General features: G+C 37.1%; 3 protein-coding genes across 4 annotated transcripts; 2 read left to right on the forward strand and 1 right to left on the reverse strand.

The window, feature by feature from the left end:
- On the forward strand, positions 424-3,486 carry LOC18607084 (cationic amino acid transporter 1). The gene is made up of 3 exons (XM_007041072.2): positions 424-532; positions 909-1,324; positions 1,800-3,486. Exons 2-3 carry the CDS (start codon positions 910-912, stop codon positions 3,197-3,199), a joined length of 1,815 nt encoding a protein of 604 aa, XP_007041134.2. The 5' UTR covers positions 424-532; position 909; the 3' UTR covers positions 3,200-3,486.
- Positions 5,393-9,147, forward strand: LOC18607085 (cationic amino acid transporter 1). The gene is made up of 2 exons (XM_018115620.1): positions 5,393-7,250; positions 8,741-9,147. The coding sequence occupies exons 1-2, from the start codon at positions 5,499-5,501 to the stop codon at positions 8,762-8,764; spliced, it is 1,776 nt and encodes a 591-aa protein (XP_017971109.1). The 5' UTR covers positions 5,393-5,498; the 3' UTR covers positions 8,765-9,147.
- Positions 9,034-26,181, reverse strand: LOC18607086 (187-kDa microtubule-associated protein AIR9). Of its 2 annotated transcripts, none has more exons than XM_018115618.1 (38): positions 25,705-26,181; positions 24,243-25,111; positions 23,468-23,539; positions 22,837-22,902; positions 22,643-22,714; positions 22,482-22,547; positions 22,310-22,372; positions 22,138-22,203; positions 21,958-22,057; positions 21,687-21,788; positions 20,909-21,141; positions 20,669-20,783; positions 20,252-20,372; positions 19,955-20,130; positions 19,334-19,469; positions 18,698-18,798; positions 18,553-18,600; positions 17,762-17,946; positions 17,550-17,667; positions 17,245-17,372; positions 16,776-16,944; positions 15,873-15,991; positions 15,545-15,713; positions 15,319-15,403; positions 15,142-15,215; positions 14,937-15,056; positions 14,631-14,826; positions 14,416-14,537; positions 13,964-14,171; positions 13,617-13,690; positions 12,971-13,109; positions 12,612-12,793; positions 12,098-12,253; positions 11,240-11,371; positions 10,569-10,627; positions 10,037-10,069; positions 9,809-9,940; positions 9,034-9,405 (listed from the first exon to the last, which is right to left on the reverse strand). In XM_018115618.1, exons 2-38 carry the CDS (start codon positions 25,089-25,091, stop codon positions 9,229-9,231), a joined length of 5,163 nt encoding a protein of 1,720 aa, XP_017971107.1. In that variant the 5' UTR covers positions 25,092-25,111; positions 25,705-26,181; the 3' UTR covers positions 9,034-9,228. The 2 variants fall into 2 exon arrangements, with proteins under 2 accessions (XP_017971107.1, XP_017971108.1); XM_018115619.1 differs by lacking the exon at positions 25,705-26,181 and adding an exon at positions 25,259-25,333.

A 26,450-nucleotide genomic window follows, 5' to 3' on the forward strand; every position in this document is an offset into this window, starting at 1 on the left:
AGGAAGTCCAGCTGTTAACTTAGAGATGAAACCTGAGCCGTGGGATTGGCACGTCGACCTTTAAAATAAGAACAAACACAAAGATGGCGTCCAAGTACACCCACGACTCGCGTCCAGCGTTCACATTCTTAGCGTCGTAACGCAACGGTATCGCTCTTTAAATAAATAAATAAAAAATAAAAGTCGTAATCTCGGCTAATTATTCGGTAAAACCACTAGTTTAGGCCCCATAAATTACTTTGAGTTATCAGTAATTCAGTTAATCCCGCAAAAAAAAAGTTAAAAACAAGGAGCACCGTAACTGACAGTTTGGCCAAAACTTAACAGCCAGCTGTCGTTTTGACTTTCCAACCCAGCTGGAAACAACCCGCTCCCACCACTCTCCCTCACTGCTTCTCCTTCTCCATATAAACTCTCACGTGCTCTCACAGATTTCCCGCGTTCAATTATAAGAAGGCCTCTCTCTCTCTCCCTTCGTCGTCGTGTCATTTCAGACAACCACCGGCCGTCAACGGATTCTCGCTTTAACCAGGTTTTGTATCGTTTTAGATTGTCGTTTTGTTCTTTAAATAATATAGGTGTTAACGTGGAATCTCTGCTTCTTGTTTATTGATAGTTATGGTGATTAGGTTAATCAATTGTTTATTTGTTGAAATTCTTATCGTGATTGAGTAATGGAAAATTTTCAAAATTTTTTTAATGAGGTGATGGATATGTATTCGTATACGAATCCTTGTTTTCATCGTAACACTTTTTGTCTTCGTATCTTTCGCCGGATTACGACTCTAGCTTTGCTCTTTATTTAACATTCGAATTTCACTGTCTCTTTTGTATGTTTGGTTTGTGAGAAAAAAGGGTAAGAAAATTAAATAAAAGCATTGGTTTTTATTTTTGGTGGTGGAAAATAGGATGGGGGTGAACGGTGCAGTCGGAGAGGAAGGGATCAGGAGAAGAGGATGTTCATGCACAAAAGACGATTTTCTCCCTGAGGAGTCGTTCAAGAGCTGGGGCAATTATGTACAAGCCCTCAAGGAAACTCCGAGCCGGTTCATGGACCGGGTGCTCACCCGATCGCTCGACTCGACGGAGCTCCACGAGATTAAGGGTCGGAGCCAGCATGAGATGAAGAAGAACCTCTCATGGTGGGACCTCATTTGGTTCGGTATCGGTGCCGTCATCGGCGCCGGCATTTTCGTTCTCACCGGACTCCAAGCGAAGGAAGTCGCAGGCCCCGCCGTCGTGTTATCCTACGTGATTTCCGGTGTCTCCGCCATGCTTTCCGTGTTTTGTTACACTGAGTTTGCTGTTGAAATTCCTGTTGCAGGTAAAAAAATCCTACCATACTAAATTTACTAGGTAATCCGTATTCGTTCAGTTTTGATTTTATCAGTATATAGGCTTTGAAGAATCTTTACTCAACCGGTAAAAAGGATATCAAAGTTTCAAAGAATCTGGCTGAATATCCCACGGAATTTTGGCCCCATTTACTTTAACTAGTATATCAAAGTTGACTTCTGAGTTGATAGGAAAGAGATAAGAATGGGACCCAGAGAGACGTAATTATTTCCAAGTGTTGAAATTAGCAAACCTGCGAAGTTCTAAAGTAATTGGTCACTTTTCTTTTCTTTTTTGTATTTACAAGGGATCTTGTAATGAATATTTAACAATTTAATGAAGATTTGGTGGGTGGGATTGATTTCCATGGCTACTTGGAGCTTGTCGACGTTGAATCCTGATTGCTTTTTCCCTGCAGTTTTTGACCTGATTATAAAATAATTGCTTTACCATTTTGCTTTCAGGTGGCTCGTTTGCCTACCTTAGAGTGGAGTTAGGTGACTTCATGGCCTTCATTGCAGCTGGTAATATTCTCCTGGAGTATGTTATTGGAGGTGCTGCGGTGGCCCGGTCATGGACTTCCTACTTTGCCACTCTCTGCAATCACCAACCTGAGGATTTCCGCATCATAGTCCACAGCATGCCAGCGGACTATGGGCATCTTGATCCTATTGCTGTTGTTGTTGTCTCTGTCATCTGTGTCCTCGCTGTCCTTAGCACCAAGGGCTCATCGCGCTTCAATTACATTGCCTCTGTCATCCATGTTATCGTCATTCTCTTCATAATCATTGCTGGCTTCACGAAAGCTGACCCCAAGAACTACAGCGATTTTACTCCCTTCGGTGTTCGTGGTATTTTCAAGTCTTCAGCTGTGCTTTTCTTTGCATATGTTGGTTTCGATGCTGTTTCAACAATGGCTGAAGAGACCAAAAACCCTGCTCGTGATATCCCTATTGGTCTTGTTGGCTCGATGGTTATAACCACGACTGCATATTGTTTGCTTGCTGTGGCATTGTGCCTAATGCAACCATTCTCGCAGATTGATAAGGATGCCCCATTTTCAGTAGCATTTGAAGCTGTCGGGTGGTCATGGGCTAAGTACATCGTTGCTGCTGGTGCGTTGAAAGGCATGACAACTGTTTTGCTCGTCAGTGCTGTTGGTCAAGCACGATATCTCACACATATTGCACGAACCCACATGATGCCACCATGGCTCGCACAAGTGCATCCAAAGACTGGGACGCCCATCAATGCTACCATTGTCATGCTTACTGCAACAGCAATCATCGCCTTCTTTACAGATCTTGGCATTCTCGCAGATCTTCTATCAATATCAACATTATTCATCTTCATGCTTGTTGCTCTTGCTCTTCTCGTTCGCCGTTACTATGTCAGTGGTGAGACGACTATGGCAGACCGTAACAAACTCATCGCCTGCATCGCCCTCATCCTTGGATCTTCAATTGCATCAGCTTTGTACTGGGGTATAAGTGATGACAACGATTGGATTACATACGTGATTACAGTACCAATCTGGTTCTTTGCCACCATGGCAATTCAGATTTTCGTCCCTCATGCTAGGAATCCAAAACTATGGGGTGTACCATTGGTACCATGGCTACCATCGGCTTCCATTGCTATCAACATTTTCCTCCTGGGATCAATAGATGGAGCATCCTTCATCAGGTTCGGTATTTGGACTTGTGTCCTGCTATTGTACTATTTCTTCTTTGGATTACATGCATCCTATGATACCGCAAAGGAATCAGGAGAAAACAAGGTTGCAGATGGATGGAAGAAAGTCGAAGAAGGCGTCACCTCTTCAGAGGCCAAGTCTGGCTTACAAGTTACAAATTCTAGTTAGTTTAACAGTATGTTCACTTTAATATATGGGAATTGCGATCAATGTGTGTGTAATTGGTCTTTTATTCTTATTGTCTTACTTTCCGGAACTTCTCTCTCGAAGGAGAAATGAGTGTTTGTTTATATAGGAAAGTACAAAGATTTTCTGTTCATGTTGTCGCAGATTCCTTTCGGGGTTCAGTGTGAATATTTTATCTGTGAAAAAAAAAATAATAATAATAACATGAAAAAGAGTTTGATTTAATCATGCTTTCCACACTTGGTATAAGCATGAGATTTCGTGATTAATATTCCCCTAATCTCCTCTCCCGTGCGGAAATTGAGCTCCTACAAATTTCTTCCTTAATCATTTGTCGCCGTGTTCTTAATTGTTTAAGAGTTTCTATTTAATATCTACAATATTAATAAATTAAACAAAATTCAAACGATACTTTCTTTATACATATACCGATAGATTATTGTCCTATTCTTTCTCAACAACTATATTCAAATTTGATTCAGTACATATTCTATTATATGATTGCAAGAAATCTATAGGTAAATGAAAATTTTCTTTTATTTGACTACCCAAAGAAGCAGAAAAATCTGCTACAGTTTATCCAAGGGGAAAACAGTACACAACATTGAAAATTTGAGACCCCAACTTTCACATAATCTCGTGTTTCGTGTCTTAAATGATCACCTGCCGCCGCAGGTGGGGTTGTGATCATTGATTATGCATGGGAGGGAGGTCTGCTAGAATGTCTGCAAGATTTTCTAGCTTTGCAGACCAAGCTAAAACGAAAGGTAAACGATGCACATGCAAGTGAAAAAATTAAGCTTAGGGAAAGTTGGTTAGCTTTAATCCTTAAAGAGAAAAATGATTTTCTTAGAGTCATATACTCCACCCACTTTTCGAATTTGTCCATGGAAACTTCTCAAAGAAGTAAGTTTCTAGTCTGAGTCTTCTTACAAGTTACAATTGGTTTTCACCATGAAATTTTCACCATGTCTGCGTAGAGAACAGATGGTCATGACCTACCATTAATGTTGCATGTTATTTTGACCAGATTCAGTTAGCAATTTAATAAAACCACGATCAGACAAAGACTTGATCTTTTATTTCAATTAATAAAATAAAATAAAAAATCCTGCTTCCTTATTTATTAGTGCATGAAACAAGAGGCAATTAAAGTTTTCATGCCATTTTTTGCTTTACAGGTTGTCCATTTAATGATCCTTTCAGCATGCTATCACCACGTTTCAAACCATAAGCATGGAAAGTGACATGTTCTTCTCCTTCTTCACCTTAATTAAAAGCTAGTCTGAATTTAATGTCCAAGCCTCACCTCAATTTGTTTTCGTGCCAATCTTCTAATTCCCAGCATTCTTCTTTTATTTCAATGTGAAAGAGGATCATGGTTAAGCTGGCTAGCTATAATATTTTCTTTAATTAACTTTGTTAAATAGTAAAATTGTCTTAATGAATTATATGTATGTGTATATATACGCGTGCACGTTTATATATCGCAGAAGTGTAAATGGACTTTTTCTAATATTTAGGCTTTATATCCAGTGCTTTGCATGAGATGAAGACAGTTCCACCTAAACAGTAAACTAGATATCAACAGATAGATTGGATCAAGGTAGAACGGGAAATATTCTCAATTTTCTCGCGTATATTTAGCCTTGACCAGGAATCTGTAATCCCATTGGCCATTGTTTCATAATTATCAGCCTTCAGAGTTCAAAGAGAGCTGTTTTTCCATCTGTTTCTGCCCTCCAGCTTTACTCAGCTTTCAAGCTTTTTCAAGGTATGATTTCTTCCTCTTTTTCTCTTGCTCCCTCAGTCCCAGGCACACACAAAATCATTCCATTTTCTGGTATGCTGTATGGGGTGTAATCTTTGCTATTAGAAAGCAACAAACTAAGAAATATAAGAACATAAACTATAAGAATCTGTTCGGATGAGTAAGACAGACTTGTCAAGAAAAAAAGGAGCAGGTTAACTGCATACGATCTGCTTTTGCCTTCCCATTTTCCTTATCTTTCTTGGTTATATATTTAAGTTTTGAATTATTAATGTTAGTCTCCTTTGCATTGAACCCAGCCTTAGCCTTGGATTTGGGCTTCTAGGTAGAGCCGAAACCAAGACCAAGACCAATCCCAATTTGGAATGTCCCTCAAGCCTCTGAGGCAGCCTATGGGCCTTGTACAAACAAAACCATTTCGGAAAATGAAACTGATAATTTCGTAACGCTTTAGTTGTTCGATTTCCCCAATGCTGATACATGATTCATTTTACTATTTCTTAGTAAAAAATGGCGATAGAAACTAATGTTGGTGATGGCAATGGTAATGATCTTAAGAAGAGGCGATGTGGTTGCAGCAAGCAAGATTTCTTACCAGAAGACTCATTTCAGAGTTGGACAAGCTATGTCAATGCATTGTCCAACACAAAATCTAGGCTCAAAGACCGTCTGCTGGCACGTTCCATGGACCACGTAGAGCTGCATGAAATGCGTGCTCGTAGCCAGCATGAAATGAAGAAAACCCTGACTTGGTGGGATCTCATTTGGTTCGGCATGGGAGCTGTGATGGGTTCTGGGATATTTGTCCTTACCGGTGAAGCTGCCAGGAACCACTCCGGGCCTGCTGTCGTGGTTTCTTATTTTATTTCAGGTATAACTGCATTGCTTTCAGTTCTGTGCTACACTGAATTCGCCATCGAATTGCCTGTTGCTGGCGGCTCTTTCACGTATCTCAGAGTGGAGCTTGGCGATTTCATTGCTTACGTTTCAGCTGGAAACATTCTCTTTGAGTATGTAGTAGCTGGTGCTAGTGTGGCAAGGTCCTGGACTTCTTATCTCGCTACTCTGTTCAACCATGCTCCCGACAGTTTCCGCTTTCATGTTTCATCCTTTTCTGAACATTACAGCCATTTAGACCCCATCGCAGTTGCTATTTCAGTAGTCATAGGCATTGCCGCAGGTATAAGCATGAAAGGGTCAGCCAGGTTTAACTCTGCCGCCACCATTGTCCAGCTGGTAGTCATCCTTTTCATCCTCATCGTTGGTTTAACCAAGGCTGACCCCAACAATTACTCCGACTTCGCCCCAAATGGGATCCCTGGCATTTTGAAAGCTTCCTCGATTCTCTTCTTTGCTTACGTGGGGTTCGATGGAGTGGCAACCTTTGGAGAAGAGATCAAAAACCCTGGTCGAGATATACCCATCGGCCTAATCGGCTCCATGTTGGTTATCATAACGGTGTACTGCCTTCTCGCAGCGACACTGTGCTTGATGCAGCCATACTCCCAGATCGATGTCAATGCACCATTTACACTGGCGTTCAAAGCCGTAGGCTTGAAATGGGCCCACTACATTGTTGCGTTTGGTGCATTGAAAGGCATGACCACGGTTTTGTTAGCCAACTTGGTTGGCCAATCTCGCTATTTCACCCACATCGGTCGCACCCACATGGCACCACCGTTCCTTGCACACATCAATGAGAGGACGGGAACACCGGCTAACGCTACGATCATGATGACCATCTTGAATTCCATTGTGGCATTCTTCACCAGCCTTGAAGTGTTGGCAAACCTCCTTTCCTTAGCCACATTGTTTATCTTCTCAATGGTTGCATTGGCTCTCCTCGTTAGACGTTACTATGCCAAAGGTGAGACGACAAGCTGTGACAGAAACAAGCTCGTCGGGTTCCTGGTCCTGATCTTGGCATCCTCGATTGCTAATGCGGTGTACTGGGCCGTAGGCAAGAATGGGTGGATCGGCCATGTAGTGACTGTCGCAGTTTGGTTCTTGGCAACGCTTGGGCTAAAATTGCTGGTGAAGGAAGCGAAGAAACCCAAGCTGTGGGGGGTGCCGTTGGTTCCATGGTTGCCATCAGCTTCTGTTGCCATTAATGTGTTCATCATGGCCTCAGTCGACGGGGCATCTTTCATGAGATTTGTGGTATGGACGTTGGTCTTGCTCGTCTATTACATTTTCATTGCACTCCATGCCTCGTATGATGCAGCCAAGGAGATTGAGGAAACAAGAGCCACCGCAACAAACCTAGAGGTTGGACAGCTTTAGGATTAATGCAACTATTGTTTCCGACGAGTTTATAATGTTCATAATTTTTGTTGATGACACGTACGGTACTAGTCTATAGCTCCTTGCCATGGCAATAAAATCCAAACAGACAATGCACAAGAGAGTGATAATTTTATGTCAAAACCTTTAATCAATCTGATATAAAATTCATAACTTGGAAGAATTTTTCATTGTTTCCCAGTTTATGTGATTGGCTCCTAGATCTGTTTTTTTGTAATCAGGAGACAATTTTTGGACAAATGTGCAGGTAATGAGAGTAACCTTTGTTGCCTCAATCCTCCATTAGGGAAATTCTATACTTTTCAAAAAAAAAAAAATAGATTATATATTTTTCAAATGTTTTATATAGTTTCGGGATGTGTGGTGACATATACATAGGCTCATGATCAATTGAAAAATTCATGATGATGTTAATTCTAAAACAATGTTTTTTGTTTCAATGACCATTCTGCTTACTTGTATACAAATTTGCCTTTTATGTAAAAACTTTTGATTGGTGATTAATCTAATACATGGTAACACTATAGTTTTTCCATTTCATTCTCAAGATTTTATCTAAATTGTTTAATAGAATGCCAAAATGAAAGGCAAGAAAATGGATCACAAAAGTCAAGAGTAATTAAAGACAAGAAAGAAGAGAGAAATAGAGAATACAAAGATTAAAAAAATTCATACAATAATAAAACCGAAATGCATAAAAAAGAAAAAAAAATACAAATTGCAAATAAAAAAAAAGTAAAAAATAAAGAAGAACAATAATTAAACAAATCAAATATTAAACAAAACAAAGAAAAAAGCAAGAAAACAAATAAATAAAGCAAAAAAAAATAAAAAACGAAAAAAGAATACATAAAGATGAGAAGAATGGAGAAAGTAAAAAAGAGTCAGTGGAGAAACCCAGGAGAATGGAAAAATCTGGAAGTTAGCAATGGAGAAAGTAAAAGGAGGGAGGGAAGAGGAGCCTAGATGGAAAGGATAAATCTAGAAGAATACCAGTAAAATATCAAAAACCCATGACCCGAAGATCAAAAGATCAAACTCATGTCTGGAAGCCTCTAAACTTTACCAACCCACGTGCTAGATAACTAAAATGTCATATGTCGAGGCAAGAGCTTTGGTTTCTTTTTATATATAGTTATAGAAATTTAGTTATATAAGACAAGATCAGTATTACTAAGTTATTACATTTTACAAACCTTTCAACAATATTATCATATATTTTTTAAAAAAATTACAAGTTAAATGTCAACTTGTGAATGCTCATATTTATGTCCTATTTCAATTTCAAAGTTCTGATCGTGGATCAAAATATTAGCTATAAATATAAAAGCAACACCAAGGCATTATATATATATTGAGGGAGAATATATTACCAATTAATTTTATATTGATCTAAAATACTCTTTAACGATAAATATGCACACTAATATTGATCTCAGCAGACAAACCTCGAGGGTGGAGCACGAGGATGAATGCGTATGCCATTGCTCTCCGCCTCTCCCACTCTCTCTCTTCTCGTCAAGGTTAGACCGCTAATTGCTTTGGACAATATCCAAAGGTTTTTTCAAGCATTCATGTTCGAAAAGGTTTAGAACCTAAAGGAGTTTTTGGCTACTGGTGGTCTCTTTAACATGTTAAAACTTTGATCCTTCCTCGAACCGACAAGGCAAAAAGGATCAAAATAAGACGAACTAAAAATATTGCCAATAGAGAAGAATATTATGATTCGAATACTGAGATACACAATAAGTGAAACACCCCTTCCCAATGCATTGAACACTGAACACTGCATGTAAAAAATATATTAAGATGGCAATGAAATATGGCACAAATGGGGAAGAAAGGAGAAAAAAAACCCCTTTGGTGAGAGAAAGCACACAGACCTAAAAACCCTACGGTTGAATGCTTTTTGATGCGTTTACATTTTCTGACCAAATTATGTCTCTATCTTGAGTAGAGAATTGAGAGATGTACTATTAAACCGCTGAGCAAGACCACGGATGACAAGAACAATAACATCCCTGAGGTGTCGTGAATGCACCATGAGGTCTACTTCATTCTCGCTGTCCACCACGATCCTAAGTCGACGTTGGTCATTTCGGAAAAGCTCCACCTGTCATAACCGACCTGGAACCTTTAGTTTTTATGAAAAATAAAGAATTCATAAATGAATGGCCTAAAATATCAGTATCCCTACTTTAACAGCCTACAAATCTTCTCCTAAAATGCTTCATTTGATGATTCAGGTACCGAAAGAGGCCTACTCCTAATTTCTTGTTTAGGCCATCAATTCTTGAGTCTTCATAAGCAATCATTCATCACTAATTTATTATTATTATTATTATTTTTCAGTTATATTAAAAAAAAATTCTACTTTTAAAAATTTTGAAGGTTCTTGAATAGAGTTTATCAATTCATATGATCCTATAATTTAGTGGACCAACTAAAGGAGAGCAGCCGTGGATTGCCTTGTCCACCAGAGACATAAAATCAGCTCTAACAAGAAACAAGCTTACATGAAAAGGAGGAGCATAGCTTCCACGCATTTCAGTAGTAGGAAATGAAGTCTTTGATCCTGGCTTCACAACCTTGACTCGTTTTCTATTAATTTCTAGGACTCTTCTCTCAAGACATCCTTCTCCTGGAACCTGCAATATAATAATGATAAAATAGATCATTTTTTTTTTCTTTTTGAAAAACAATAACCACATCTAAGAAGGACAAGATAGAAATGAAATAAGAACCTTTTTAGGATTACGGTCCTTGTCACATAGTACCTGTTTCAGAGATTTAAGCAGTAAGTCTAGGAAATTGAAAAGTATAAACGAACTTTGCCAGTCCAAATGTCAAGTCATATTGTCTAAATTTTTTTTTCACTAGGATAAGTCTTCTGGTAAATTTCTAATTAATTCCCCATTTTGGCTCCTTTATTTGGTTTGTAGTACTTAACAACTTTTCTGAAATTGATATAACATTGATTTATAAAAAAATTTTAAAGCATCTCTTAGGAGCTTCACGAAATTCTAAGGAATTTCCTAAACTGGTCTTGAGACTTTTGATGTTGAACGAGTAAGGGCAGATTGTTTACCTGTATATTTCATAGTAACAAAAGTAAAAGATACTCCGCTTGAAAAATCCTTTTGTTATTTGCTTTTTACTATTTACCTTTTGTTTTCTATTCTTTTTTTTTTTGGTTTCTATTCATTTTTTGCCAAAAAAAAGCAAAAGCATTATGATTAAAAGAAAGTCAATAAAAAACAAGGAATATAATCTCACCTCAAACTTTACAGAACCAAGATCAAGCTTCTGTTTCACTTCTTTAAAAACATCAGGCTCTGCAAATTAGACAATGCCCAAATAAACAACAGTATAGAAACAAAGAATATGTTAAAAGTTAGAGGACAATATGTACAACAGTACAAAGCACCTGCACCATGCTGAAGTCCGCCTTTCTTGTAAGACAATGTATACATCTAAATCATTCACGTCTAATAACTAAGAATGGAAATATGAAAAGTTATCTAATACCAGCTAAAACCCAGCCAAAATATAATCTTTATGCAGAGCTCAATCAAACCACCTGATGTGAGTTTACCCAACAAGAATGTGATGAAAACTTCCATGAATAAAGAGATGGATACAATTCAGCATGTTAACTTAAACAGACAAGAAAATTCACAATAACAAACCTTTAATTTGGCATTTTTAGAGTACAATGTAGGTTACCCAAAAAAACATAGAATTATGCTTTCAAAACATTTTTGTAAAAACTATGAGCTGCACCCCACAAAGTTCAAACGAAGTTTAGGTTTTTATTTGTCTGAATGCTATACGACATTAATGAAAAGTTGTTCATTTGATGTCATTTTGAACATCATGGTCTACAATATTAATACCAGTAATAATTATTAAGTGAAAAAAGAGTAGGAGGTGAGCCTCAGAATTACCAACTGCAATTGGCTCTGTTGATGCAGAAACAGGTTGCCCTTCAATGCCATCCTCTCTTACTGGGGTATAAATAGCCACCAACCTGTACCCCACATCATCCACATTAGCTTCATACATTCTCCCTGTTTCACCTGCAGCATCAGTCAATCTTTCAGAACATATAAATAGAAGGTTTGGAACTTGGATATTATACTTTAAATTTTCAGTTAATTTCCCTTATAATCTAATAAGAGAAGTTAAATATCTTAAGAAAAGAAGGTTAAAGCTGTCAGCACGTAGCCAGGCACTACATACATTATATATTACTTTTCCGCAACGTCCTACAAAACAAGATCAAAGGTAGCTATTTGAACTACAATCAGATACCCCTCACTCCACTGAACTTGCTGATATGACGCTGAAAACATAAGTTCTTTTTTGTGCCTTTACACCGAATTGCAAAGTGTCACAGTGCAAGCCAATAAGTTGTCTGTTCAGGTAATATGGCTGGAAGCATATTGTTAACAAGCTAACATCAAGTTTCCACTTTCTCACAGATCGTAATGTCACTGGATCCTTTTGATTCAGTAAACAAAAATGGAGGCTCAAGAATGTAACCGCATAACAGTCGGTATTATGCTTAATAAACTAACATCAATTTCAAAAAGTAATGCAGGGTTGACTTGATTATGTTTCCCCTTCATTGCTGATGTCTCTGATTCCAAAATAAATGTTTCCTACTAAGAAAATTAAATTCTCAACTTTTGACCAGAAACAAGGGCAAAAATACATTCTGCTGGAATCCAATGATTGGATATTTCGACCAACCAACCATGTCAATAATTGAAATCCTTAGCAGGCCCAATGATTTAGCATACCTGGTATGGAGATAAGATCAGGACTGCCAACCATTGACCTAAGCCACTGAATCTTACTTTTTCCTTCTTTTCCTCCAGTATAAATGCCACGGACAGCATATAAATTGGTGTGAAAGCCCCTTCCTTCAATCTCTAGCTTATCAATTCTAGGAATCCCTGAATATAAAGAGACCTTCAGTATCAAATGCAAAAACAGATGAAAAGAATAAATAACTAAATGATTCTTAATATAAAAACAACTGCACTAATAATTCTTATTTAGGATGTCTTTTGATATCTCCAATTTCTATTAAATTATTTCCTCCACCAACGCAAGCACCTGTTTTGCCTAAAGAGGAGTTTTATCCTGACTTAAAAACTGGAACCTAATATTACTATACCTCACTCAAGATGATTCTGACTTTATGACCATTTCATTTGAAAATGAAGATAAATTAGTGAAAGAGCTATAATCATACTAATTTCTTAAGCAAGAGAAACTTTTCCTTCCGAGTGAATGTTAAATGCAAATAACCTGGCAATACAGATGCAGTCTCAGCATATGCTGGCTCACTTGACCTTCCAAACACATCAGTCACAATACATTCGCATCTTAGGCATCTACCAATGTCCTCATACCGAACTTTGAAAGAGCAGGAACGTTGTGAAGGTAAAGGCTCAAAGGATTTTCTATCTCCTGTTTCTGATGAAAAGAACCTGCAGGATCCCATATGTCACATTTAAAACAAAATGAAATAGCAACTGCTGATATGAGAAAACAAAAAAGTATTTTTATTGCATTGTTTATGTTCTAAGCTTTTTAATGCTTCAAATTGATTCCCTTCAGAATTGAGGTTCATGTTAAAAGAGTTCATGGTGACATGGAGACAATACCATTGATAGTGGACATCTTTCTTGTACTTGCTCCAAACACATTGTTGAATTTCACTTTTTGGAATCACTTCAACAGCAGTTAGTACATCACCTTCTATTGCCTTTCCAGTGAGAGCGAGCATCTCTACTATTGGAACCTCTGAAGGGCAGGAATTTTTTCAAGTCAAATGAAAATGATGTTTTTCAAGTTGCAGAAAATAACTGAATATATATTTTGTACTTAGCATCAATTAGGATGTGTTCAAGTGTGAGGGGAGGTTAGAGGTTTGGATAGAAATTCTACGATTGAGTGGTAATACTCTCCTCTCATATACCAAAAATATGCAAGAATACATTGGTTGCTGATATGAACACCAACAACTTAGTTAAATGAAATGAATATGGTAAATTGTCAAGTTCACGCCTCAGTGGACAGGCTTGAAATCATAACTCACATAATTGAAGCTGAAATATACAAGGGCAACATGGCAGCAGGACTAGACCAGATGGAACAGGGGATGCAAGTAAAGAAGAGAATACATAACAAACAAATGATGAAATGCTTGTCTTCTTGATGAGATGAAAATTCCATATCGTCTTGCCCTCTACAAAAATAACTATCTCAAATAATGTTTCGCTTCCCAACAAAGGCAAATGTTTCACTTACCAGGGAGAACAATTTCAGTTGGTTCAGACAGGCTAAGCTCTCCAACAACTGAATCTGAACGAACTGGTGTGTACCTGAGAAGCATTTCACAGCTTAAAATGAACATACAACTAAATGTAAGCAATAAGGCTTCTAATGGTTTGGATATTAAATTTAGAAGGGTTAATACACTATGTTCTATGTAAAGAAAACTCAATACATGATCCTGACATTCAACAAATTTCTAAAAGAAACAAACAAGACAATAAGCAGTCAAGTTTCAGGAAAATTATTTGGTAAGGACCAGATAATACTTTTCTTAGAGAATATCTAGCCTCCTAGTCAAAGGAGTATAATGGAACACTAACCCAAACAACAAACGGCTGTTGTAATCTGCATCAGTGACTTCATAAGTTTTACTGTTAGCCCCATTGATAAGAATGATTGTTCCATCATTAGCTTCTCTGTACCAACTAAAGAGACTTGATCCCTCATATCCACCAGAATATTCTCCCTCCCCAGAATATAGCCCTGAAGCCAGCTTCTCCACATGAACACTAGAAACTACTGGAGGAGCTGCAATATTTTTCACATTTAATGTGTTAAAGGAAAAAAGGATTCGAAAAGAAATAACAAATGCAGCATCTGCATATTATATGAACACTCAACCATTCAAGCTCAACAAAAAGTTTTTAACCATGAATATCATACTATGATAAGATAATGCTTTGTAAAGACTTTGGTTGGCAGGTGCACAGGTGCATGTCATTCACTATCAAGCAAAAATATATGAAGTATAAGTGAAGGAAAACAGATATACCTGGTATAACTGGTGAGTTGGAAATTGCAACTAATAGCTTTCCAGATCTGCCGTCAACACGAATGGGTAGCCAATGTAATGCTAAATAAGCACCCACATCTTCAAGTGATGGAGTATAAGTGCTGCCAAAGTAGCAGATCTTAATAAATGTTTATTTTATAGATGCAGAACAAAATAAAAAATCCTGGAACCTATCACATCATATTAAAACTTACAATGTTTGACCACACGTGACAACATCTTCAGAAGAACTAGATATATCTGTCAATGCCGACCTGTCTAGCTTAGTCTTTGTTCTGTACCAAGTGTACTCTCCAACACCTTCCAGTCCACCAAAATATGTTTTCTGAGGGACAACCTCCTGGTTCTCATGGCAATCAGGAATGACAAGGTCCAACCCCACTGGGTCCGCTGATACAAGAAAATTTTGGGTTAGGTGAGAGCAATAGGCATGGGATCAAGTGCAGAAATAAAAAAATAAACAAACAAATCAATAATCAGCTGTTCACCATACAACTCACCAGGAGAAATTTCACCAGTTATTACGCTCTTAGGATTCCCTTTGACTCCATCTTTGCGCATGGGAGTATAAACAAGTTCAATACTTCTTCCCACATCATCAAGAGTTAAATCCAGAAACTCTGGGAAGATACGCAAGAATTTCAGCCTTGCACCTCCAAATGGCTATCCAGAATATTATAATTAACATTCAACAACAAAACTCACCATCAGTACTTAGTTTCTCCTTGACACCATTGTTTTTCACTCTAAACCATTCATGGAAACAGTCTCCCCTCTCCCTGAATCACAAACAAGAAATTCAGTTTGACATGTCTGATTACTACAAGTAGGATACAAAACTCAGCCTCATCAAAGATGATGGCATATCACCAAGGGTCTCACCCTCCAATATATGAAGCAAGGAAGCTCAGCCGCTGTCCCTCCATCATTGATCCAAGAAACTCCAGAGATTGACAAGTAGGGGGACCTGCATTTCAAATTTAATTTTCAGTTTACATCTATTTCCATTATTCAGAACTGAAAGAGGTAACCCAATAGGTAAACAAATGAATGAAGAAAAACAGCAAAAAGAACGTTCTAGAAAAATCTCAGAAAGTTAACTCCATACCAGCGACTATAGGTCCAATTTGTTCAGAAAGAACAATGGGACCACGAGCCCAATCACTTCTCACAGGCTCACATGAAACTGAAATAAAGAAGCCAATATCATCAACTGACAGCATATATGATGAGGCACTGGCACGCCTAATCTCACATTGCGAACCATCTGAACTAGTCTGCAGATACAAATTCTTGATTAATAAGTCACAGAAAGAGCAAATAAAATTCTACAACGCAACAAACATGAAAGAAGTGTAATAAAATTTCACCCATTTCAGCTCAGAAAACCATTAAGTTTTTTCAAGGGCTTTACAGAAAAACAGTCAACTAATTACCCGAAACCAGCGAAAAACTGAATCTCCCTCTTCACCACCCCAGTACTTTTTGTCAACACTCAGAACAGTCCCTTCAACAGCATGTCCAACTATCTGCAAAGCAAGTAATCTCGGGCTTCCTGATCATAAGAGGCACTCAGCATAAGAATAAAATTAAGTTGTTCCAAATTTAACAACCATAAATTCACCACAATAAATTCTCCTTTAGAAGCAGCACAAGACAAGCAAAAGGGCTTCGTTGACAGGGCAAAAGAAACAAAGATTACTCCATTATTAAATTGCAGAAAGAAAAACAAAAATGGATATCAGACATGCAAAAAAAAAAACGTGTACTTAAGTGCATTCTAGATTAGACATGTCACAAAGTGGATATGGAACATGTATTTACTATGCTTCCCACCAAAAGCATATTATAAGAATCGCATATTTGATAGTAAAGCCACCATATTTATCCAATACAAGTTTATTCGTGCATCCTTTCTAGTAAATAGGGTTATTTTTGCAGTATGACAATAAGGAAAATGTACTAAGTTAGAGAAGACGTAACTTATAATGGATTTCAGAAGAAAACAATATATTAAGATGGTGGCTACATTTGAATCAATCCAATACAATCTAGACCGTCTCGCTAAAATAAGCACAAAGCCATCAAGTAGATGAAACTGGGTAAAAATGAGACAATCTTACAGTCCTAAATAACAAACTTCTCTCAAATGTCACTTTTTCCAATTCAACAATCATTCTCCAAATAATGTAAATGATTACAAAATACTTTTTTCCAATTCCACTACAAAAGTTCAACTAGTTAAAATTTAACATGTTGGAGGAGGAAAGAACAAGATAGCATATGATTATACACTTAAATTTTAAAAGATAAATGTTGAGATAAAGATAAAAATTTACCAGGACGAACACGATCCTGTCCCAAGCAAGTTCTTGGCTCACCTACAATCCCATCATCCCGCACTGGGGTACACTGAAAAGAGATGAATTTACCAATCGCATCTTTGGTTACGCGATACTGAAGAAGCCCTGAAACCTCATGAATCAGAGCACCAGTGTCATTTTCAACCTACAGATTCCAAGAACATATAAGTTAGTAAGAGCAAAATTCATGTACAAACTTATGTTGAATGCATCTAATGCCTTTCTCTTTTCTTGATATTTTGGTAGTATTTTTGTATTCTCTTGCCCCCCCTTTTTTTTCTTTTCTTCTTCTTCTTCATAATTAGAATAGAATCAAAAGATTAAAAGAGTTTCACATGAAGCTTAATACATTTAAAACATCAAACTTAACATTGGGAGTAAACTCAACACCATTTTGCAAAGTTAACAAAACCATATGAGAACCCTAGGTAACAGAAATATATACCTCATGAAGGTACCAATTGTATATACTCTTTCCTTCATGACCCCCTATATAGCCATATGATGCTGTCAGGATACTGCCTTCAGTGTAATCACCCGTGATAGATAAGAAATTTAGGCTGGGGGGAAGAGCTGTAATGAAAAGTATATAAACATGTACATGAATTACATAAGTGACTTATGGAAACCAAAAGGACAAAAAAGGTTGAGATCAAAGCACCAGTTAATACTTTAACTAGACTTCCCTTATAATTCTCTTCCATTAAAATCCAACATGAAAAGTCCAGAAATAGGAAAAAGTTTACTTACTCTCCACTGCTCTTTCCGATATAACGTATACTGGTTCACCAGATTCACCATCAGGAGTCATTGGAGTATATTTTGCAACAATATAATAGCCAACTGCTCCTAAGGGTATTCGGAATGCCTAAATAACAGTTTGGCTCAAATAAGAATTCGCATCGAGTATACAAGTGCAAAGATAAGAGACTACATGCGCAGATGTTTTAATCACCACCTACCTTCGCAACCTTGGACGTGCTCATTGCTTCAAGGTCATTCACACCATTGAATGTCGAAGAATTTGTCTTAAACCATTGTACTCTGCTTGAACCTTCAGTACCTCCAGTGACTGAACCAGTCACAGTAACCTTACTGTTTTCCCTCAAATCACCAATTATCTTAACATTTGTTACTTTCGGTGGAGCTGGAAATATAAAAAATAAGGCCTCAAAACCAAAGAATTTAAGAACAGGAAAGCAAGTGTGCAATTACACATCATGCTGACTAAGCATTAATCGTCTTCTATAAGGATGATAAACAAGGACTGAAATCTCAATATCATTGCTAAATTTCTCATCCCAAGTAGGAATGTCATATGAATAAGATGGTAGAGCACAAATAATAAACAAGCTGGAAACGTAAGAATAGCTTGCAATCAGTATAAACAGATAACAATACCTCAACATACAAATTAAAACTATTTTAGGGTAACATTCAATAAGTCTGAAGTCAAAGACAAGTGAGAAGTTTCCAGAAAATATTAGAAAGGAGTACTACAATTGTCCTTTACAGTAATGATGATAGAGAAGGTGCCACAGTTTGCAGCAGACTTTTATTTATTTTTAACAGGTTATGCATGATAAAGAGTATAAGAATCCACTCCTAAAAGCAACCTGAGAGTTGCCCATAAAAATTAAGTTAAATCACTATGATATCAGTTTCTCAAACACCAAACTTTTTTAATAATGGATCTACTACCAGTTTAATAAACAAACAATAATAAGAGAAACATAAACATAAATGGGCATACCTTGCCTCACTGTACCAGAGACTATTGACACAGATTCCCCTTCCTGTCCTGAAAATTGTGAATACCACCACATTACTATACAATTCAAGGTTCCTCGATGGTAAACAAGCATGTAAAACTTCAAAACAAGGGGACGTGGACATACCCTCAAAGTTTATAGGTATATATGTGAAAGCCAAGCGTCGACCAACATCTTCTTTGGTCAAAGTATACTCAGATGTACCACTTGTCACCAATAAAAAGTCTCTGTCAACAAATTCCAGTGAATGGAGATGTGAAAAACTTAACTAAAATAAAGTAATGTAGCAAAACTGTATGAAAAGAAAGTTTAGTAAAAGCCTCTAGCAATAATGTTATAATCCACTCATCAAAATAAGGGAATTCTTGAGAAGTTATTTCCATACAGCAGAAAGTACAACTCAAACACAAACATAAGAGAGCCTAAGTGAACAATGAAACCATATAAAAATAAGGCAACATAACAAACTGTACATAATTTATATTAAATATGAAGATAGATGAAAAGCTTAGGAAACAATTTTCTAAAAATAATCCAGCCATCAAGATAAAGAAGTGCCCATGAAGTTATCCATACACAACAGAAAAAAGAGCTGTGTGCGTAAGAGGAATGCCCACAACAAATATATATAGCGAGAAAGAACACAAATGAACAACAGTCTGTAAACAGAATGAGATTAACTTCAACTTTTGAACAATACAATAGGTGAAGAATTTTATTTACTTATGTACTCATTGCAGTCATGGAACAAAGTGTACTAACCCAGTCTCCTTATTCTCACGTAACCACTCAAACTTGCTGGGACCCTCTCTTCCTCCAAAGTAATTGCCAACTCCTCTGATAACATTTCCTTCTACAGCATCTCCAATAATTCGGACATTACTGACGGACGGAGGAGCTGCAAGCATGATCATAATCATTTAAAATTGAAATTGCAAAATTGGAATAAAAACAGAAGAAGAGGAACAATAGGGCATATGCTCCCCATAACATCTAATTGCAGTCCTCAACTTGGAATCTCTTTGTTGAACTGTAAAAACAAGGAACAGATGACCGGCCTCAACAGAAATGTAAACCTGAATCTAATTACAAAGATGCCAAGCCTTCAAGAAGACATCAATGTCTTTTGAACAATGACCCGACAAAGTATAACATGCAGCTTACATGCATACAACAATGTGAATCAGCTGATTCAAATCCAAACAACTACCATAGAAATCACATACAACTAATATGGAAATAAGTTATCTGCCAGAAAGAAAGCGAAAGCATAAATTAAAAAATTGTGATGCAACCAACCAACTTTAGTGATAGATTTAAGAAACAAAAGTAAATTAAATCAAAGCTGGAAGAACAAGTTATAGACAGATTTTGCCCACGAACCTGCTTTTACAAAATCAGTATACTTATATTGAGGCTCCCCTTTAGCACCTTCCTCTGTGACTGGTGTATACATAAAGACCAAACTGGAGTCAATGTCAGCTATGGTCAATCGATACTCCTCATCCTCTGCTCCAGTAATTACCACTGGGCTGCTGTTCCACCTTCTCCTTAACCAGCTGAAAATAGTGGACAACAAACAAGTTATCCATATAGTTTCCTTCAAAACGAATCCACAAGCAAGCATGTACATTTATCAGTTTATACAAGTCCTGAAACTACTTTAAGTGGCATTTGTACCTAGCAACACCCTTCCCAGGAGTCCCGCCACACCATGCAACCTTAGCATGACCCTTGATTATGTTACCTTCCACCAGTTCCCCATCTACTTCAAGGTTTACAACCTTTGGAATTCCATTCCCTTCACAAGGCAGAGAACTAAGCTTTAAAAGTGGTGAATATAAGACTGATTTGTACAAAATGATTAAACACACTGACAGTGTGCTTGTGCATAGACATCCCACAGACATGCATGGAGATTCTGCTATCTGCATGCACACTCACAAAGGCATATTGCAAAACAAAGAAGCAAATTATGTTTTTGATGTGAATCCTTAATTACAATGTCAAAAAATCATCATTAAGCTAACACAAGTTCAAAAGCTAAATGCCATATAGACAAGAAAAAACTTAATAGCTACAGGGCGTAGGGTATACCTCGTGCAATTGGGGACGATATGGCAAAAATTGGAGGATACTCAGTTTGCCCTAAAACTGGAGTACATTCCACTTTCAAAATTTTACCTATTTCGTCATGCTTTGGCCAGTAAACCTACTTATTACATGATAATATAATAGATTTAGCCCAAAAAAAATAAGAAAGAAAAAGATGCCATTATAAGCCACAAGATAGAAGTATTAATTGACCAAAAAGATTAACGCACAAGAATCAATCACCTCTTCATCAGCATCAGGAATAGCAATGAAATTCGAAAGTGTTCTCTCTCCCAAAAACCATTTATACTTTAAGATTATATCTGGATCAGTGCTCAGCGTGCTCTCCTGACCAAAAACAATGTGGCAGTGACAAGCATCCTCTTCAAAAGGCTTGTCAATGGAGGCTTCTTTAAGCAGATATCCAGGAGGAAAATGATCCTTCCATTGCTCAAACAGGAAGCGAAATGTTGAGTCTGCTGACAAAACCATACATTAAAACACACAACTTCTACAGGAGACCATGTATGATTTTTACATGCAATTATCCCCATGCAGAATACTGAGTTGAATCCAGCAATCCTAAACTCAGCCCATATGCCACATATGCTTTAGGATCAACTAAAAAGCGAATATTCAAGTCCAATGAATATATAAATGTTAGGAAAATATAAAACATTTCAAGGCCCAACTACACTTCATCTTTGTCCCTTTTCTGTTATTGCTGTAACAATATAACAACATCAAAGAAGAATGCTTTCACAAGTACATATCCCTCCCTCCCCTTTTTTACTGCCATATGAACCTATTGCTGGAATCACATTAATCACGTGCTATTCACAGAATGACATTTATGCATGAAACTTCTCCTAAAACAAGTGGCATCATATACTCGACAAATTGTGCATACTGTTAACTGTCCCAAAGATGCAATGCAAGCTTGATACACTATTGAAACTATGGCTATTAGCAATAATTAGCAAAGGAAATGATAATAGGGAGTGTGTTACAAAATACAAACCTGCTGCCTGCTCTGGACGGGAAAACTCCCAACCATCCCTGATGCACAAAGCTGTATGTGTAGGATAGCGCTTTGCAAGTGACAGCTCATCTCGGGAAAGATCTATGAGAATATCCCATTTTAATCCCAAAGGGCATTGAAGCAAACTAACTTATAGATAGTAAAAAACAATGTTTCTCTCTCACTTAGAAATAGATAATGCATAGAACAACAAAAGAAACACTCTGCAGTTTCCTAAACCAATATATAAATATACCAAAAATAATAGTACCTCTATCATTAAATTTCTTCAAGGTAGGACCAACAAGCAAAATGGAAGCTGCTTCCAGATGAGGCATCTTAAGTACAGGGTTCTCCTCCACTCGCAAATGCTGCAACACAGCAGAATTAGAGAACACATTATGATGTAGCATATACAAGTTCATATTACAAACTCATGGCACTAACTAACCTCAAGGACAGGAAGATAAGGAAAACCCTTTAGAGTTGATATTCTGTTTTTGCTGGCAGCTAAAACCTGTGCAGGAAAATATGAAACAAATTATATCAAGAGTATACAATAAACCACGAAATTAAATGAAGAACAACCAATAATAAGCAAACAATCAAAACAGGAAACAAACCTGTAATCGAGGTTGGCTTGCCATTGAAAGAGACTTCAACTTGTTTTGAGCAACAGAGAGAAACTAGAGAAAAAAGGGAAAAGCAAAAAAAAGTGCAAATATTTAGAAGGCCATAATAAAATGTAAATTATGAAACATGATCATCAAAATAGATACTCCTTTAAGAGCTCACCTCCAAGTTAGGAAGCTGAGGTAAGCTAACAAGTGAAGTGATTTGGTTGCCAGCAAGATATAATTGCTACACAAGCAATAAATATATCAGGACCATAATGCATGGAGGACACCAACATTCACTCTTGGCATTCAAGAATGAAGTATGCAAGAGAGGCAAACCTGTAGAGCTTTGCAATTCTCAAGAGGTTCAAATCCAGGCCCTTTAAAATCATTAAAGCTCAAATCAAGAACCTGGAAAGAATTTAGTCTAAAATCAATTACCAAGTTAGTCATAAATATAAATATAATAAATAATTTCCTACGTGTCTTTAGGTGTGTGAGAGACAAAATGTGTAATTCACAAATTAACAAACCTTCACTCGTGTCAATATTTCAACTCCTTCCAGTGTTGATAAGAGATTGTCTCTGAGATAAACAAACTGCCCAATAAAAGAATTAGTAGAAGGAACAATAATAGGAAATTCAGAAAAACTTCTCAAGTAATATTCTATTCTCATCACATAGTCCTGCCAATATGAACAATAAATATAATTATATGAAACTGATTTCACTTCAGTTCCTAAGTTGCTTCGTCCGTGCCTCAAACTTATATTCTCGATAATAATTATGAGCACACAAGCTTTACAGTTATACAAAGTTGTAGGAATCAAAATTTATTAAAACATCAATAATAAATTTAGAATCCAGGCTCTCAGTCCCTACGTCAACGAGTAAGCATGTCAAGTTCTCAAAGTTCTCAACAAATGGGATCTTAAAATGGAGAATACCCCAAACAAATGAGCAAATGTAGAAGCCATACACTAGCAACCAAAGGGCTAAGTGTCTTATCAGACCTTAATTATAAAGAAGTTTCAGAGGGCTTTTACAAGCGGAAAAAGAGAGAGGAAATTGTCTGAGATGGTGCAACGCTAAATTACATAAATTAACAAAATTTGATTAATGGGATGGATTTATATTAGTATATCTGATAAGGAATTAGTTTACCTCTAGGTTTGGTGACAAGTTCAAGCCACTAGCATTGAGGCTGCGCACTCTATGGCCCCTAAGATCCAATCTCTGACAATGCAATGGGGAAACAAAATAACTGTATCAAATAGAAGCTTAGCCAGAAGAAATATGACATTTGATGAGTAGTTATCTAAACAGCCATAGGAGAATATAAATGTGTGCGTGTGTAGGTAAATTTACAAACACAATCAACAAAAAGTACGACTTCAATAACAGTGTAAAGGACTGGCAGATATCTACTTGGGGAAAATGGCTCATCTTATACACGTCTAGGCTATAGTTTTGGTCTTCCTAGTATGAGCAACAGTCAAGTATTCATGCATGAGGAAATCAGCAAATAAGTGATGTCCCTAAAACATAGTTGATTCAAAGATGAGTTTTTCTTACTGCAATCATTCTTACAATGGTCACTTTAAGATAAATCCTATAAAGCAGACTAGATGGTTCCACAAGCATATCAAGGATTACTATACCTGTTTTCCAGAATTGGGACCAAACTTAAGGTGTGGCAAAATCCAATTGTAAAGTATACATGTTGAAATCAACAGAAAAAGCAATGTCACTGAAACATATTAGGTTCTTTATTCATATTGCTAATGCACATATTAGGTTCTTCATTAACACCAAATCCTAGAAAGCAGACTAGGTAGATCCAGAAGCATACCTATGATAACCATGTCTAAATTAGGGACACAGTTAACAATATTGATGCATACCATCACACATGCTCTGCTGTGACAAAAATTCTTACCACATCATCACCAGCTTTGATCTCCACCTGTGGAAGAACAATGAAACGTGAATCTCTACTTTCTGGGGTGGCTGCTTTCTTCCGCCCAGATAAATTAGAACTCCTATCCAGAGATGATGACAAAGACCCGGCTCTTAAACCACTGGATACTGAAGGTGACCTAGCAGTTGGAGAAGCAACCTTTGAGATTGTCTTTCGACTTGTGCTACTCGCAGTGCTGTCCAGTGATGAAGAAGTAATCTTTTTCAAAGAAGAAGAGGTTGATAATGCAGGCTTTACTGTAGATTTTCTCACAGTCTTTTGTATACTAGTATCGGATGCAGTCGATGTACTTAAGCGTCCTCGGAGCATCTCCGGTGACACCGGAACTGATTTCCTAGTCTCTGAAAGGTTTGCTCGAGATGTGTGTTTTATTGCCACTGAAGGCAGTGAACTTCTTCTGAGTTCTGGTAGGGACCGCCTAACTGACTCAGTAGCTGAAGGAGTGGTGGGTTTCTTGCCTGCAATAGTATTAGCATTATTTTGCTGTCTTGCATTAGAGGCTGATGACTTCTCAGGCACGCCCCCAGTGCTGTTTCTTCTTATCGCCGCAACAGAATTTGATGATCGCAGTGAGGAAGATACGGTTGATCTGGCAAAACCTGAACTCAATTCAGATCCATTTCTAGTATCACTTCTCTTTTTGGTTGAATTAGTCAGTTCTGAGACTTTTGACTCTGCTGCTTCACTAGATTTCCCAGATTTATTGAACTTTTTCACGCTCTCTGCTGGACTTGCGGCGACCTGGTTCTCCAAATTTAGGGGCTCTTCCACCGGATCTTCGCCAGGTTGTGCTTCGGGGTCCTCCATTTTAAGCTACGAAGCTAGTTCTAGCAAATAAAAAACAAATGCGTCATTCAACTCCGCGAGAGTTCTAATCAACAAACTCAAAATTGAAACTTTCCCACATTGTTCTCTGTTTAAGAAATACCAAAAGGCAAAAGCAAAACGAAAGGAAACTAAACAGTTATGCTTACAAGAAATTTGCTGCTCATCTATCTTAATTGAGCTTAACCAAAATAAGTTAAATTCCCAGTTGCTTCAAAAGCAAATTAAATTAAATAAGTAACCAAATTCATTCTTAAATTTCATTTTCTTTGTAATATGAAAGGTGATTTGGTCACCGACAAAACATGGTTAAAAAAGAAAAGAAAGCAAAAAACAAGCATTGACTTTAAACGTTCACAATGTTCACTCACTGTAACCACTGTTTAAGTTAAGGCGTCTCTTTCAGTCCTTTAAAACCACACCGAATACAAAAATAAAGTTAAAAAACAAAATGGGAGCTCTTTTTCCTTCCCACTTCCCTAACTTTTCTTAGCTACCAAACGGATAAGAATGCAACCAAAACCGAACCATATTACGCCTAACAAAATTCAAAAATGAACCAAAATTAAAAAATTTTTTGAAAAAAACGACTTACAAAGTGCAAGGTTCAGCAGATAAGTTTGGTATGAATATTATATGAAGAGAAAGATCATGCTTGGATCTGGCAGAAAATGCAGGTTCTTTAGCTAAATTTGAAGCGTTTTTACTCGATCTGACGGGGAGAGTGTGTTAAAAAAGAGAGAAGAAGTCGACGAGGAAGACAAAAGCAAAATGTGAAAGAAAAAGCAAAAAGAAAAAGAAGAAAAAAAAGAGAGAGAATCTTTATGGTCTTAGCTGAATGCAGAGCAATGTAGATCTGGTGAAGGGAAAGTACGAAACAGTTCTAGAAAGAAATTAGTACTAATTACTATTAGGGTTCTTAGATTTTAGCAGAAAATAAGAAAAAGAAGTGATGTTGGTGAGAAAGGGGCACACAAAACAAAGATAAAAAAGGTAAAGTAGGAGAGAGAGAGACAAAGAGAAATGGGGGAGTTGGAGAAGATAAGCTGAAAGGATTAGAAAAAGAGAGAGAGCAAAGACAGAGAGGAGAGAGTGCATGCGCTTGTTTTGTTGTCTTTAAATAACTTATATTTTTGAAAAATGTTTCTATGTGTGATTAAATAATTGACGCCACATTTTGAAATGGCGGAAAATACTGTTTGAAAAATCTGACGAGCTCACTCACTCAGAACTCCTCCACCTGAGTTAAAGAGTCTGACTCGAATCTGTTTTTGGATAATACGTTACTTTCAAATCGTTTTTCCTTCGTTTTTTTGGGAGGGCCGATTTGAGACAATACAA

Source organism: Theobroma cacao, chromosome 2, assembly GCF_000208745.1.
Source record: "Theobroma cacao cultivar B97-61/B2 chromosome 2, Criollo_cocoa_genome_V2, whole genome shotgun sequence".
NCBI lineage: Eukaryota > Viridiplantae > Streptophyta > Magnoliopsida > Malvales > Malvaceae > Theobroma > Theobroma cacao.

Excerpts from the sequence above, each read along its gene's own strand:
- LOC18607086 (XM_018115618.1), bottom strand. The coding sequence starts at position 25,091 with ATGGAGGACCCCGAAGCACAACCTGGCGAAGATCCGGTGGAAGAGCCC. Across the intron at positions 19,470-19,954 it reads TACTGATTTTGTAAAAGCAG|CTCCTCCGTCCGTCAGTAAT; the intron begins GTTCGTGGGCAA and ends TCATGCTTGCAG. Across the intron at positions 15,057-15,141 it reads GGAGAAACTAAGTACTGATG|AGTTTCTGGATTTAACTCTT; the intron begins GTGAGTTTTGTT and ends GTATCTTCCCAG.
- LOC18607084 (XM_007041072.2), top strand. The coding sequence starts at position 910 with ATGGGGGTGAACGGTGCAGTCGGAGAGGAAGGGATCAGGAGAAGAGGA. Across the intron at positions 1,325-1,799 it reads TGTTGAAATTCCTGTTGCAG|GTGGCTCGTTTGCCTACCTT; the intron begins GTAAAAAAATCC and ends TTTTGCTTTCAG.
- LOC18607085 (XM_018115620.1), top strand. The coding sequence starts at position 5,499 with ATGGCGATAGAAACTAATGTTGGTGATGGCAATGGTAATGATCTTAAG. Across the intron at positions 7,251-8,740 it reads CAAGAGCCACCGCAACAAAC|CTCGAGGGTGGAGCACGAGG; the intron begins CTAGAGGTTGGA and ends CAGCAGACAAAC.